This window comes from Brachyistius frenatus, unplaced genomic scaffold, assembly GCF_029030835.1.
Source record: "Brachyistius frenatus isolate BFR_SWC_R1_liver_20210118 unplaced genomic scaffold, ASM2903083v1 Contig_3, whole genome shotgun sequence".
NCBI classification, from domain to species: Eukaryota; Metazoa; Chordata; class Actinopteri; family Embiotocidae; genus Brachyistius; species Brachyistius frenatus.
Window position 1 is genome coordinate 2,734,759 of NW_027210602.1, and position 14,126 is coordinate 2,748,884.

Here is a 14,126-nt window from a genome sequence, read left to right on the forward strand (position 1 = left end):
ACACACACAACCGCTGCGCTGTCTTGGTCTGCCGGTATTAAATACACGGTTGGTTTGTTTGTTTGTTTGTTTGTATATAAAAGAAGAAAGGCCAAGTCAGGATACTAATGGAGTTCGTTGGAAGCAGTTACAAAGGAGATACAAAAAATGGCAGGTAAAGGAATAGTCGAAATATATTTATATTTATACCGTATCAATAAAACAGCGGAATTTAAATGACCAAAAACATTGATTTATACACAGTTGGCTACGGAAAGCAAAAACAGTGGGAAGTGCACTCTGTGACTGTCTCCTTTTTCCCCCCTCAGGATGGAGGGGAAAGGACAGTACACCTTTCCCACAGATACGAAGTATGTGGGAGAAATGAATGATGGGATGTTCCACGGCAAAGGAGTGCTGCACTTTTCAAATGGAAGTAAATATGAGGCCACATGGCAAAACGGTATAGCCAAACAGGTGAGGAGTTGTGTGTGTGTGTGTGTGTGTGTGTCCCTCAAAGCATGTAAGAATATATGCAACCACATGCATCACTCTGTGTTTCACATTGGTTATAGTTGACATTACATCTGGTCCTTTTTAGCAATCACTCACTGTTATTGTCGTAGTAATTAGGTTTCTCTCATATTTTCCTGTGGATTCTTTATTCTCTTCTGGTCTTTCATGGGCTTTGCCACAGCAGCGATCAGTCCAATTATTATCATCATAGCAGTTGCGGTTCACGTGAGACGATAGCAGCTCTGAACCATGACTAACCTTGGCCCGGACTACCCTGCACCTGCATTATCTGCCAGCCCAAGAAAGCCTACCTCCATTCAAAGGAGACCTAAACCATCCAATAAATGCAGAAATTCAAAACTTACATCTGGTAGCTTATAGCTCATTCTGTCAACTTGCGCCTCTTTCTCCAAACAATTCATTTGTTTTCTTTGGATCGCTTGAATGACAAAAGCTTTGGATCTTCAAATATGTAAAATATGTGCATGAATTTCAACTGGATGAAGAAAAGTTTAAAAAAAAATGATTTCATCACTTGGAGAAAAAAAAATAGAGCTTCAGTAGAGATGAGCCATTATTAAAGGTATTAGTTATACCTGTGCATCTCAAGCGGTGACACATCTAAATTATATGTTGAAAAAGGTCTTTACATAAGAGTGGGATGAATCTAGCACAACAACGAGATTATCGGTCAAATTTATAAATTTTACACCTGTGGATGTCCTCCTCTTTGTCTTTTTTCTGTCTTTGCGTCTCTTTGTATTTGATCCCCTGTCAAGTATGCTCTCCCGAAAAATCTATGTTATAAAATTTACATTAATGACATTTTTGTTGCCTGCAAAGCATACTGTGACGCACAACTGAAAATGTTATTGTAATTAGTCCACAGCAACTATTTTCATTTTCAAGACACACACACACACACACACACACACACACACACACACACACACACACACACACACACACACACACACACACAGTGTTTCAGTTCACCCAAAATATCCAAAAACATATTTTTCTGCTTTCCCCTCATGATGTATATCTACGCAGAGAGTTTTGGTTTTATCCGCTGAGGTTTGGAGATTTACATCTCTGAGAGTTTTGTCTCAACCCAAAGACAAGGGGCATTTTAATTCTTTTGTGGTGTTTTAAAGCATGGAAGAGCTGACATTTAAAAACCTCAACAGCAACTTATCTTTCCAGAAACCATGTCTGGGCCATGCAGGATAACCCCCAGACTTCGCATACTACTTTCTATCAAAGGAATGCTTCCCAATGAAAACTGTCAACAGTGAGGCCTATGCTTTATCTTGAGTAACAGGGGCATTGTTTCTGCTCCTGAGATTTTAAAATGTACTCTTTCAGTTCTGTAAGGAGCACGAATTAAATTTCTTTCATTGTCGTACTGGTCCTGCTAGGGTTCCAGGGATGCAGATAGCACTAATTTATGGCACAAAAACATTTACATGGCAGGACGTTACTCTGAGAAGTCTATTATTTTTTGGCTTTTAGGGTGAAGTGAATAACTAACAAATTATCGGGTTTCTCATTGTGCTTCCTCACAAGGGGTCGTTTACCTTCGCTGATGGTCTGCAGTACCAAGAGACAGACTGGGACTACTGTGACGGTTGCGACAAGCGCTTCTACAGCGAGAGGTGCAATGGACTCAGACCTGCAGGTTGGGATTTACTGATTTGTGTATTTGCTCATTGAGTAAGATGATTTTACGCCCATAATCTCCTAATTCCTGCCGTACCTCAAGATAAAAGGGGTGTTAATTGAGAGTAAGAGAGTAATAAATTCAGTGCAAAACAACCCCTCTGCTCATACAGGAAAATCTCAGATCACTGACCAACATCCTCCCCGAGTCATACCTGATGACTGTTATGATTGTGGAGATGGTTTCTATGACCCCGCTACCAGAGTCATCACTTCTTACATCGGCAAATTCCTCAGGAATGCAGGTGAGAAAGGACTGTTTTTATCCCGTGACACCGAAGATATCTGGCCCAACAAAGGTGTCTCTTCATTCATAATAAGTCTTTGCTACAACATAATCAATATCTTTCAACCTGGATATATTTAGTGACTGCATAAACAAAAGTAGGTGTACATCCATGGTCCATAATCCACAAACGAAGCAGGGCTAACTGCATTTTCACATCAAAATCAAAATCTTGTACACATTTTTCCACTAACTTGGTGCCAAATTGGCTCCATCTGAGTGTTGAGTAACATCCAGGCATCGTAGTCCGTTCTGCCAAGGTAAATTAGAAAGATGAAAGACAAGAGCAAACACAAATTTCCATTTCAAATTATGTACACAAAGTTTTATGTCCAGTGAAGTGCCGTTCAGTGATGGATGGCTATATGGTAAATGTATTTATTTAGTAACTTAATGACACAGTACCATTTGTTTTTGTAATTGACCATAACTAGAGAGGACGTTAATTCTAGAAATCATGTTGCAATTGTTATACTTCAGGAAGAAGTCTTGCCATATAACTTAGTAGCTCTGTGTAAATTCATGTCTGGTTTCAGCAGTTAGATTTTTTTCTGAGAAAGAGAGACATTGAATTTAATCAGGAAAGACTCAAATGAAACAAAGGCTTAAAATTAGTTCGATGATTTATTTGACGTAGAGTGCACAGTGAAGAGCTGATTAGATCCCATCGTGACATTATCATTTTAAAGGGGTTGTGTGATACCCTGAGCTGTTCAGCTGGTGATGTTCAGTAATATCCCCCTCAATGGAGTCTAGACCAAGTGCCAACACACTGTGACGTCACACATTGGTTTGTGAACTGACGTTCTGAAGCCTCGAGTTTGTCATTTTGGCCTTCGCCATCTTGGTATTTTGGAGCCAGAAGTGACCAAATTTGGACAAGTTGGGGAGGAGCGAGGGGTGAATCTGACTGAGAACCCAAGGACATGATGCCCACCCACCAATACTGCTAACCTAATCAAGCAGGCACGCCCACAAACATACCTCTCTTTGAAGCCTAATAGCTAAATAGTTGTGGAATTATCTGGACACTGATCAGAAGGAGTGAATTTAGCAAAGGACACCATAATGACGTGTGGGAAATAAATTGTACAAAGGTGATGCAGACTATTTGAGCCAAAAGCTTTTTTTTTTTTAGCAAGCCCTTAGTGGCCCTCAGTGGTATTGCACTTTAACACACTTCCACATTGTCTTTTAGACCCTGAGTCTACGTCCTGTTTTATATACAGTTTGTGGTCTAGACTCTCGTGGTGTGGTGGAGCAGGGGTTAAGAATTATGCTGAAGATCTGGATGGATGAAATGTGGAGCAGGACTGATGAGCTCAGTGGAAGGATTTGTGGATGCTGGTTCTGGTGAAAACTTTGGGTAAATGGAGTGGAGGACGTTTGCATCGATCTGACACTGAAATAGCAGCTGACAGCAACAGAAAGAGGAGCGGTTTTAAATGTGACAGCAACGAAATGATTGGCTCAGAGGCAGAGGTTGTGTCAAAATCGGATCATTTAATAGAGGGAGGAACTCCCTCAGTACACTGATGTGATGAGTTAGAGGAGAGAATGTCAATAAATAGTAGCATATGATAGTCTTCCTGATCTGAACTTTTGCAAAGCTTCATAAAGCTTTACTCACTATAAGCTACTTCCAAACATGGTAAAGCTCTTGCATTGAAATTGTTTCAAGCAGGAGCCTTTCTTATTGCTCATTTTTCAATAACTACTTTGAAAGCACAGTGCGGTTACATGTGAAGGTGTTGATAACTATGAACCTGCACTGATGTTACATGGATTATCCCAGTTGTACATGATTGTAGATTACTGCTGCATGTCATCTGATAAGCATGCATCTACAGGCTATACCAGTCACTTCAAAGATTTTTTTTTTTTTTTCCTTATTTCTCAAAATTGGAAAATTGAAGACATGTTTTTCCACTGAATGAGGGCCCAGTTTGGAGCCCCTGATTTGAAGTGAATGCACTCTGTCAGGTGTCCAGATAGGAATTCCCAAATTCTGACATCCTCTGCTCGTCATGTCTCCCAGACAGGATTTTACATCACAAGATGATGTTGGACAGTAAGACAATGTTCGATGATGCTAGCATCACTGTTCTCAGGATGGAGGTATAGAGGCGATGTCAGACAGCCACTACTTTGATCCAAACAGAAATATCTCAACAGCTCCTGAATGGAGTGCCATAAAACTTTATACAGACATTCGTGAAGTCCAAAGGATGAAACCTACTGACTTTGTTGGTCCCTTGACTTTTTCAGAGCTTCTATCAATAATCATTTTTTTTTACAGGACATGTGCTGAACAATAGCTTAACAAACTATGGAGACATAAAATCTTGCAAAACTCTTGTAACGTTCGTTTAAATGGCAGAAAGCCTTCAAACTTTTCTGGTGTTCTTCTTTGTTAAATCAGACAAAGTCCAGCGTTGACGTCTGGATTCTCATCTAATGAACTCCAAATCTGTTTTGTTTTCTACGTGAATTTGAATGACTGTTTTCTACCTTACAAATACAAACATGTGTCAAGATGTGATTCCTGGCAGACATTGAACATTTGACTCACAAGCTCGCTAAGGTAGAAACATATTTCTGGGCAGAATATTTGTATTCAGATAAGCTACTTGCAACATAATACAGATTAGTTCCACAAGCGCACAAATCTCATTTACATATGTGTAGAGACAGAAGGAAACAGAAGAGAAGATCCACATCCTCGCCAGATGTCATCAGCATGTGCATGTGCCTGAGACAAAAATATGTTTCGCGATTCTTTCCTTGATGTGAGTTGTTCATCATCATTATAGTTCTGGTAATGATTAGTGGAAAGATGGAGGAAGAAGAGATATGGGGGATGAGAACAAGAGAGGAGAAGAAGGAATGGGTTTTTTTTTTTTTTTTTTTGGAAGTTAAGATGAAAAAGAAGGGGAACTGAACACTTTCCAACAATACTCTGACTCTCTGTTTTGATTTAGATAAATATGGAGTCAAACAGGAAACGTTTAATTGATGTGTGCCTTTTTTGGCAGCGTTCATGTGCGTGTGTGTGGAGGGATGTGTTTTGTACGAGGCTCGTGCTATGTATCACATACACTATTTAGGACTATGTGTGCTTTCCCTTTTGTCTTGGTATACAATTCTGGAGAAGAATGCTCCTGTATCCTGTAAGGATTTATTTTCCAACCCTGGGAGGTGAAGCCATATTTGTCAGAGTGGGTGTGAAGACTGAATTTATTGCCCCGTGGCTTCCGCCCCGGATGAGGGACTGCGAGGATGATGGGACGCAGGGAAGACCCGCCCTCCCAGTGGGGATGTTAGCTGCAGCAAGAAAAAGGAAGGAGCTCCCCATGAAGTTGGGGATGTTATGACAAGGGAAAACTGAGTCAGTGAAGACAAAAGGTAGACAAAAATGACACGTATGGAGCTGTCTCAACCATGGAGGACTTACACTTTACCCCCTGGAGCTACATGTTGTTGCGAGGAAATGTCAGGCGAAACTGGATTTACTGGCCAAAACCTGCAAAGTCCTGCCCTCCCTAGTTACTGTTGCTAACTTGGACAAACAGTCCTTTTTGGAAAAATGCCAATAAGCAAAACAATAGGATCTGTTGCTAATATTCCCCGAGAGGTTATAGATTATTTTTGGAGTTGAAGCGATTTCTCGTCATCAACGCCTGCGTGTTTGAGGGGGTTTGTCAAGAAGACTGGTGCAGTCGTGAGAGTAGACGCAAAATACCTCCAGAGGGTTCAAGAGCAAGTTACGACATCCAAACACACTCCGTCTGTCCACACTCATTCTCAGCAATTATCCTCCGTATATATACGATGCCATGATTTAAAGCCTTATGAGAGGGAGGGGGGTGGGGGGGGCTGTGTTTTAGGTTGAAGAGGACGTCGGCTGTTAACAGTGCGGGGTTGAGGGTTTGTTCCACACGTCCAGCACGACAAATGTGAGTCACTCTGGATAAAAGCGTGTGCCAAATCATTTTAATGCAAACAATTGAGTATAATGACTGGATGCATGACTGTTCTTATGGCATGCTCAGCCAATACAATGTGCAGTAAATGGTTGAGACTGGGCTAAACCCACGAAAACACATCACAAATATCACTTTACTCTTTGATTCTGGGAAAGTACACGGACGTATTTACACGGGGAAGTGAATCACCAGGTGTTGAGCAAAATGACTCTGCAAGCCAAAGGGATTGATTTTTCTGACCAATAGATGATCAGCGCCCTCCTTGAACTGACACATGAACCCACTGGTTTGGAATCGGTTGTTGTTGCTGTCTTTAAAAACAATTTTCTCCTAAATTGTCCATTACATTTAGTTTCTGATAATATATAAGGGGAAGAAATGGCAGTTACTTACAGAATTATTATTCACAATGCCAAGTTTAGGTAGTTGCACATTTGGGTTAGGGGAGTGGGGTTTCAGTTCATCATCCAAGCCAACGTCTTAATGTCTGGTGCAGCGCCCTCCCTCCTTTTTGGTGTGAAGACACTGAAACAACTTCCTTCCAACTTTCAACATTCTTCATGGGCATTCAATTTCTACTTCACTACCGCAGCATTAAGCCATTACCCTGCAGTTTTTCATCTTCTGAGCTCATCTCTCACCTGCTGGGTGAACCAGGGAATCTGAAAAGAAAAAGACATGTCAGTGCACCAAACACTGCTTCTTAAGACTGCTCCACTATACTTTTGCATTGTGTAAACGAGTATTTTATGGCAAAAACATGTATTTATACATTTTTCATTGTTGGCAAGTACAAACTGTGATGGTTTAAAGGTGAGAAAGTTTGATCAATTTGTTTGCATTGCTAATGAAGGGAAGGCAATTAAAATCATCAGGGTCGTGCATGATAGAAACACAAATAACAACATTCTGCTTGTTAAACAGCTCCTGAAGTTCAATAATTCTGACTGGAGTTCTGTTTGACTTATTTTTTTTCCAGATTTCTTTTTAATTAGCATTTTTTATTATGAAGAGTGCGTTACAAGCATTTGGCTCCACCTCACTGTGTCACAACCCGCCCAGCATAATCAAAGACAACAGACTACAACACGAGGACGTAAGTGATTATCGTTAAATCTGAAATACAAATCACATAATCAACAAACTAAATATTTCAAAAACAAAGAAGTCGAGAGATTAATTTTATCAGCAGACTTCGGGAGACATATAAGAGTACTTTTGTTTGTCTTTGCTGATGAAGATTGTTAAGTTTGGAGGTACAGTATGAAACATTTGCATTACATGAAATTGTAATTAAAAAAGAATGACGGAACAGATGCACAGGCCACATCTGCACAATCAAATCTCCACCACTGACTGATTGAATATGTTCTCTCATTACAAACAAACAAACAAGCACACACACAGTCAGTTGTGTGCACTGTTTCTTGCTTGGCAACAGGCTGCTCCAGAAGTAGCCGTGTGTTGCCATATTATTTGTAGCACTTTCCTGCGTCTGGAACGACTGCTTCCATTTGAAACTCTGCACAGAACCAACTCCACACTGAAAACGTTCCACTGCCAAGGAAAACACCTCTGGTGACCAAACCGCGGCCCCCTCCCTTTGTCCCCGTCCAGCCGAGGTGTTTCACAGACAGATAACATCAGCCAGGGCACTGGGGAGTGGAACAAAGCCTCACGTCGCCTTCCCTGGAACTCTCGGTTTTCAAACATCTTTGAGACAAAATTTCTGAATAAAACCCTGTGAGCTGTGGCAGATGGATTGATACATTTAAAGCTCTTTCAAACATAGATAGATTTGACTTTATTAATCCCACAGTGGGGAAATGTACTGACGATAGAGACTGCAAAAGCATTGTCGTTTACTGTGATTTGTCATCAAGACACAAAATACAGGCTGATCTGTTGACGATGACGGAGAATGGATTACTTATGTTAGAAGGTTTGTTAAAGCATTCACATTTAGTTTGATTTCATTTTAGTGTGTCCACTTAGAAACCACAAAACGTGCCTTTATTAGCTCATAATGACCCTGAGTAAGTCCACTAAGTTGAGCCTGTAAGTGCAACATTTTTGGGGTTAGGTGTCTTGGTGACATCACTGTTCTCCTGTTTCTATTTCATCAAAGTATCCAGCAGAACTCCATCATCTCTCTTGCAAACCTGTGGTATAAGAAAACAGACTTTACTGATGCTATATTTCTGCCAGAGTATATGTATATGTCTTTGTGCATGTGCGTATGTGTGTGCGTTAAATCACTGCCATTAGGCTGGAAGGAAACACTTTTCCCGCTGAGTGTATTTTCAGGATTAAGATAAACAGACTTTAACAAGGTGCCATTATCGCTTCCACACACTCTCTCTCCCATGGACATTGCAAAACAAAAAGTTGTCCATGCAGGAGTTGGATATCAACCAGAAAGTGTGCATTGAGTTCTTCATGGAAGATTAATGTGATGCAAAGTTTGTGACATTTTCTGTGAAATTCTTTTTTAACAGAACCATAGGAAATGTGATTTTTCTCTATTTAGTCATCTAACCGCAATGTTTCAATCCTATCTGGAAGTTAATTGTATTGCCTGACAAAAATCTAAATCACAGAAATGTGCTGCTGTACTCAGCCTGCAGGCGAAAAACCTAAATATACCAGCCACCTGTGCCCTCAGATAACTTAGGGAACCAATTACATGTGACTTTAATCCTGAGATAAACGCTGCTATACAATCTGAAGAGGGCAGAATTACAGCAAATATGAAAATGTCCCAATATAATTATCATTAAGGCAGGTTGTGGGTTGCGGTTAATTGAGGTCAGTCTCATTGCAACACAATGGGGTTCAATAATTACCTTTCACACCAACAAATGTGTCACAAAGCCCGATGAAAATGTTTGCCATGGCAGCGTGTCCGATACGTTCAATTGACCTCTACATGAGAGCAGGTAGAAAGGAGAGACAGACAGAGACAGAGAGGAGGGGGTGTTTTATAGCCTACTTGAAGTGGCTGTTAGTATTGACGCCCATCGCTGGCAATTACACACAATCAGTCCGAGAGCTGCAGACCTGCTCCTCTGTACAATGGGGCCCCGCGTGCAGTGGAACCTGGGGGTGAGGCCCCGCGAGCCGCTCAAGTGCATGCAGCTGCGCGCGCTCCAGAGAAAGCTCACTTCCCCTGCAATTAGCTACTCATTTCAGTTTGGACAACGAAAAACTGGTTTATTATCGGCTTCCCTGGCAGTCGTTTTGGTTACAAAAAAAAAACAGGCGTCCGTTTTTGGGGGTTATTATTTATCGGTGTCTGAAGTGGCTGTAAGAAGTTATTTTCTACTAATTGTCTGGCTTATCTTGCTTTGACAAATTTACCCCAGACTTGAATGGCACTTCACTGTTCCAGCCTCACACAAAATGACCTGCAGTTTGATTATGCAGACTACTGACTATTAGATGTTTGATTTAAACGTTTTAAGTGTCTTCAACAAAATAAGTAGCCTACAGCTTCTTGCTGGGCTCCCTTCACACTTCAACCTGCTGTTTGTATTCTTGTATTCTTATTTTAGCACGGGTACCACGACCAAATAAACAATTTACTTTTACTCTAGACTGTATTTCCAGGACAATTAACAAAAAGAATAATTTCAAATTAAATCTTTCCGACAGATGACTCCGAGCATGAGTGGATTGTACGGACTTGTCGGAAGGCTTGGGATGAGGTTGGTGCCACTAATCCTGAAAAATCTGCTGCAAGAGCTGAAAAGAGCAGCAATATCAAATGATAACACATTGTTTCAAACTGCACTTTTTAGCTTGTGGCCATATTAAAAATAGGCAATGCGATGTCTTTATTTTTTGTGTTTTCTTTGATTTTGTACATTTTATTCCTGTTTGCAGTCAGCTATATATTTCTGAAATTGCAAGGGCTGCTTTTTAGTCGATTCATCTTCATGTGTGTGTGTGTGTGTGTGTGTGTGTGTGTGTGTTAGAGACCAAAAAAAAGGGAGTCTGGGAGTTGACAGTTACCACTGTATTTATCCATTCCACTACTCAGTTTGTTGTTGTTTTGATTGTGAAAAGAAAAATTCATCAAACACATTTTTAATCTCTATAATAAAACTAATTTGGTTGTATTAAAAAAAATGATCTTTAATGTAAAGGTGGTTTGTCCAACACAAATGGACTATTAGTGTCACAGATGTTCCATGGATACTGAGACAGTTTTGATCCCGTTGTTATCACAAATAGGTAGATTACGGGGCTTTAAAATTAAAGTCATTGTTAAAGATATGAGACTCGCAGAATATGTGCTGTGCATGTTCTTTCATCCAATATTCCACATGATATCTTTTGCTAATGTGCAGGCAACATTGGCAGGTCTGCTGAGGATCATGTGCTGTTTAACATATCGCCATGAAATCTATGTCACACGTAAACTATTGAGCCTCTCAATCACCTCACTAACTTTACAGGTTAATATTTGTAATAACATCAATAACTTCCTGCTTCATGCCAAACACACATTCACAGAAAATGCAGAGGCACACACACACACACACACACACACACACACACACACACACACACACACACACACACACACACACACACACACACACACACACACACACCGAACACACCCACACCCACACTAGAATGTATGCAATTCATCACAGTTAAAATATTAAGAACAAATACATACATACCAAAGAACCGAGCAATAAGATACAGTAAAATAAAATGCTTAATTAAAAACACACACAGAATATACAGTCACTTTATATTTATTAATTTTTCTTGTACTGTTGCCATTTGAAACTATTTCCCATTTGAGCCAGATTTAGTTGCTGCGCCCACTTTTGTCTGTTTCTTGCCACACGTGTTGTTTGGGAAGATTAAAAGTGAGTTGTTGTTTTTTTTGTTTTTTTTTTGCTAACTAACTAAAAAATGATCCAAAACCCCCAAAAATATCACATTCTATTTTATTGCATGTTATTACACAACACATTTATGATGCACAGTCTATCAAATAAACCTTTTGTTTCATTAAAGTTTTTTTTAGCAAAACAAAACCATTTCAGAAGGAAAAAAAAAAGTGCTTTACAGGGATTTTACGATCTCAATAAATAGAAGGACATTGAGGTCTTGTTGGATCCTGTTCTTCACACAATGGCCATGGCACTAAAATACAGATGCACACTCGCTACCCCTGTCAATACACACACATGCACACATGCACACAGAAAAACACACCGGAAAAAAACACACACACACACAAACACATGCACGCAAATACACACACACACACACACACACACACACACACACACACACACACACACACACACACACACACACACACACACACACACGTCTGACTATGTACAGACCCAGTCAGTTTTATTCTGTCCATATTGTACCAATTCCCCATTTCCCTCCTTGTGTGAAACACACACACACACACACACACACACACACACACACACACACACACACACACACACACACACACACACACACACACACACACACACACACACACACACACAGAGGCAGAACAAGCAACCTCATAAATTATAAATTAGTGACAACACACCTGGTTGAAAATATGATTTTGTAGGAATGTGTCATTTGACTATTATGCTCATCTCAGACTTCCCTCTGTTATCAGGAGTGTGACGACTTTAAATCTGTCAACTCCTGTCTCTGCTGTTAAAGACATAATTGGATAATTTCACAAGCCCCAATCTTGTGCCTGGTGGTTTTTTTCACAGTCCAAATGCTACGACAGACTTTGAGAAAATATTTAGTAATTTTCTGGAGAGATTTAGCACCCTCATAATCTGTCCTAAATATTGTAATGTAATTCAAAAACAACCAAATCATTGTTTAGTTGTCTTTACTAATGGTAAAGATAAGGCACATAATATTTTCATTGTTTAACAAAAATGTAATTCAATACCTAATTTCAGTAGAAATTTGACCAAAAATGGAACTGGAAGTTTCTGTTTTTTGAGATGTCATATGTCACTACAAAAGAAAATATTTCCACAATCAAAGTATTTTGTTTACATTTAAGTTTCCTTCATGGTTGCTCAGAGAAAAAAGAGGACGGAGTCTTACCTCTAATGTGGTTTACTGTGTGAGCCCGGCCCTGCGGCCACAAAGACAAGTTCCCCCTTGAATTTATCTTCAGTATTCTGATCGCGATCAAGAAGCTTCAGTCCTGCTTCTTTAGTCAGTTTCATCCCTTTGAAACTCCCTTCATCTTTAAATCAGGAGGCGGGTGAGTCGAATGGAGGATGCTGTACATGTGAAGCAAAATAGGTCCATTACGTAGCGTAAAACACAGTCTGTGAGTTCTTGCTTGTGGGAAATGATTCATTTTTGAGAAGCTGGCTGCAGATGGATATTCCCGTCCTCAGAGAGAAACAAAGTTAATGACTGATTCATCTCAGTTTTTTTCTTTTTCATCCGTTTCTTTTTCCGTTTCCAAGTGGACAGGGCTCCTGTAAGATTTGTCTTTTCCCCAAGTTGACTAGTGCGTGACCTTCAAGTCAGTTCAGCAGATCAAGTTAGGATCCGGAGGTTAGGGGTCACGAGGGTCGTGGTGGAGAGCTAGCGGCTGAGAGGCAGCTGGGGCAGCGACATGGCCTGGTGGGGGAGACTCTGAGCGGTCAGGACGGAAAAGGGATGACCTGGGGAACACACAAAAAACAAACAAAAAAGTATTTAAATCTTAAAAAAAAAAAAAAAAGAACTACCTTGTATGCCTTGTCATTAAAATACACAATAAAAAGCTGCGCAAAAGCAAATCACAACTCACTGTCGATGTACCCGTGAAGGGCCACCATGCGCGCTCGCTCAGGACTGCCAAAGGGGGAATAATGCAGCTCATCGGGCAGCGATGAGGGTATCCTGGACTGAGGATGACCTTGGGGAGCCCCACTGTGCTGGGGCGTGTGCTTTTTATGTCTTGCTCTGCAGTTTTGAAACCACACCTATGAAGATGCAATGTAACCAGACATCATGTGGCTATTTTTCTTGAATAGAAAATGTTGATTCATTTCAATGGCATGCTTTCAAAAATCTCAAGTTCTAGATGCGTGTATGCTGTGAAATTAAGCTGTTTCTACACAAACAGCTATTGACTGATGAGCTGCATGACTGGCTGTACTGACCTGTATAACTCTCCTGCTTAGGCCCGTCATGTCGGCTAGTTTCTGTAGCGTCTGGGCGTCTGGATTGTTGTCCTGAGCAAACTGAGCCTGCATGATCTGCACATTGAGACGACGTGTTAGCATGAAATCAGCTGCTGCTAAAATCAGTGAATTCACAAAAGCTTAAAAGACCGAAGTAATGAACTACTGTCATTCAAACTGAGTCCACAGGCTGCACTTAAGAGGCGGACTGTATTAGAAAAACAAGTCTGCGTTCAGCTGAGGCTGATGTGTATCACCTGTAGCTGTTCTGCAGTGAAAGATGTCCGCGCCCTTTTGGCCGGTTTGGGCTGACTGTCTTGTTCTGTTGGAACTGCTCCCTCTAATGAGATGCCGTTGCCTGAAAAACACAGAGATGTGAGCTGCAGGTCAGATATGAAAATCCTAAGTGAGTCAGGAGACATATTTAAAGCACAGGGCTCTCACACT

General features: G+C 40.6%; 2 protein-coding genes across 5 annotated transcripts in view; one reads left to right on the forward strand and one right to left on the reverse strand.

Moving 5' to 3' along the window:
- Positions 1–14,126, reverse strand: part of lhx6a (LIM homeobox 6a) — a 243,623-nt gene that overhangs the window by 212,646 nt on the left and 16,851 nt on the right. For 2 of the 4 annotated variants that reach the window (XM_069703256.1, XM_069703271.1), the window contains 4 exons: positions 13,937–14,037; positions 13,659–13,754; positions 13,304–13,478; positions 10,648–13,175 (listed from right to left, as the gene is read on the reverse strand). In XM_069703256.1, coding sequence (XP_069559357.1) covers positions 13,096–13,175; positions 13,304–13,478; positions 13,659–13,754; positions 13,937–14,037 — 452 coding nt within the window. In that variant the 3' untranslated portion in view covers positions 10,648–13,095. Of the gene's footprint in view, positions 1–9,369; positions 9,415–10,647; positions 13,176–13,303; positions 13,479–13,658; positions 13,755–13,936; positions 14,038–14,126 lie in introns of those variants that run through there. The other 2 variants (XR_011311089.1, XR_011311088.1) reach the window with 2 other exon arrangements.
- morn5 (MORN repeat containing 5) lies at positions 99–10,306 on the forward strand. The gene is made up of 5 exons (XM_069703368.1): positions 99–154; positions 309–456; positions 2,065–2,176; positions 2,331–2,462; positions 10,144–10,306. The coding sequence occupies exons 1-5, from the start codon at positions 108–110 to the stop codon at positions 10,257–10,259; spliced, it is 555 nt and encodes a 184-aa protein (XP_069559469.1). The 5' UTR covers positions 99–107; the 3' UTR covers positions 10,260–10,306.

Excerpts from the sequence above, each read along its gene's own strand:
- morn5 (XM_069703368.1), top strand. The coding sequence starts at position 108 with ATGGAGTTCGTTGGAAGCAGTTACAAAGGAGATACAAAAAATGGCAG. Across the intron at positions 155-308 it reads GGAGATACAAAAAATGGCAG|GATGGAGGGGAAAGGACAGT; the intron begins GTAAAGGAATAG and ends TTCCCCCCTCAG. Across the intron at positions 457-2,064 it reads AAAACGGTATAGCCAAACAG|GGGTCGTTTACCTTCGCTGA; the intron begins GTGAGGAGTTGT and ends CTTCCTCACAAG.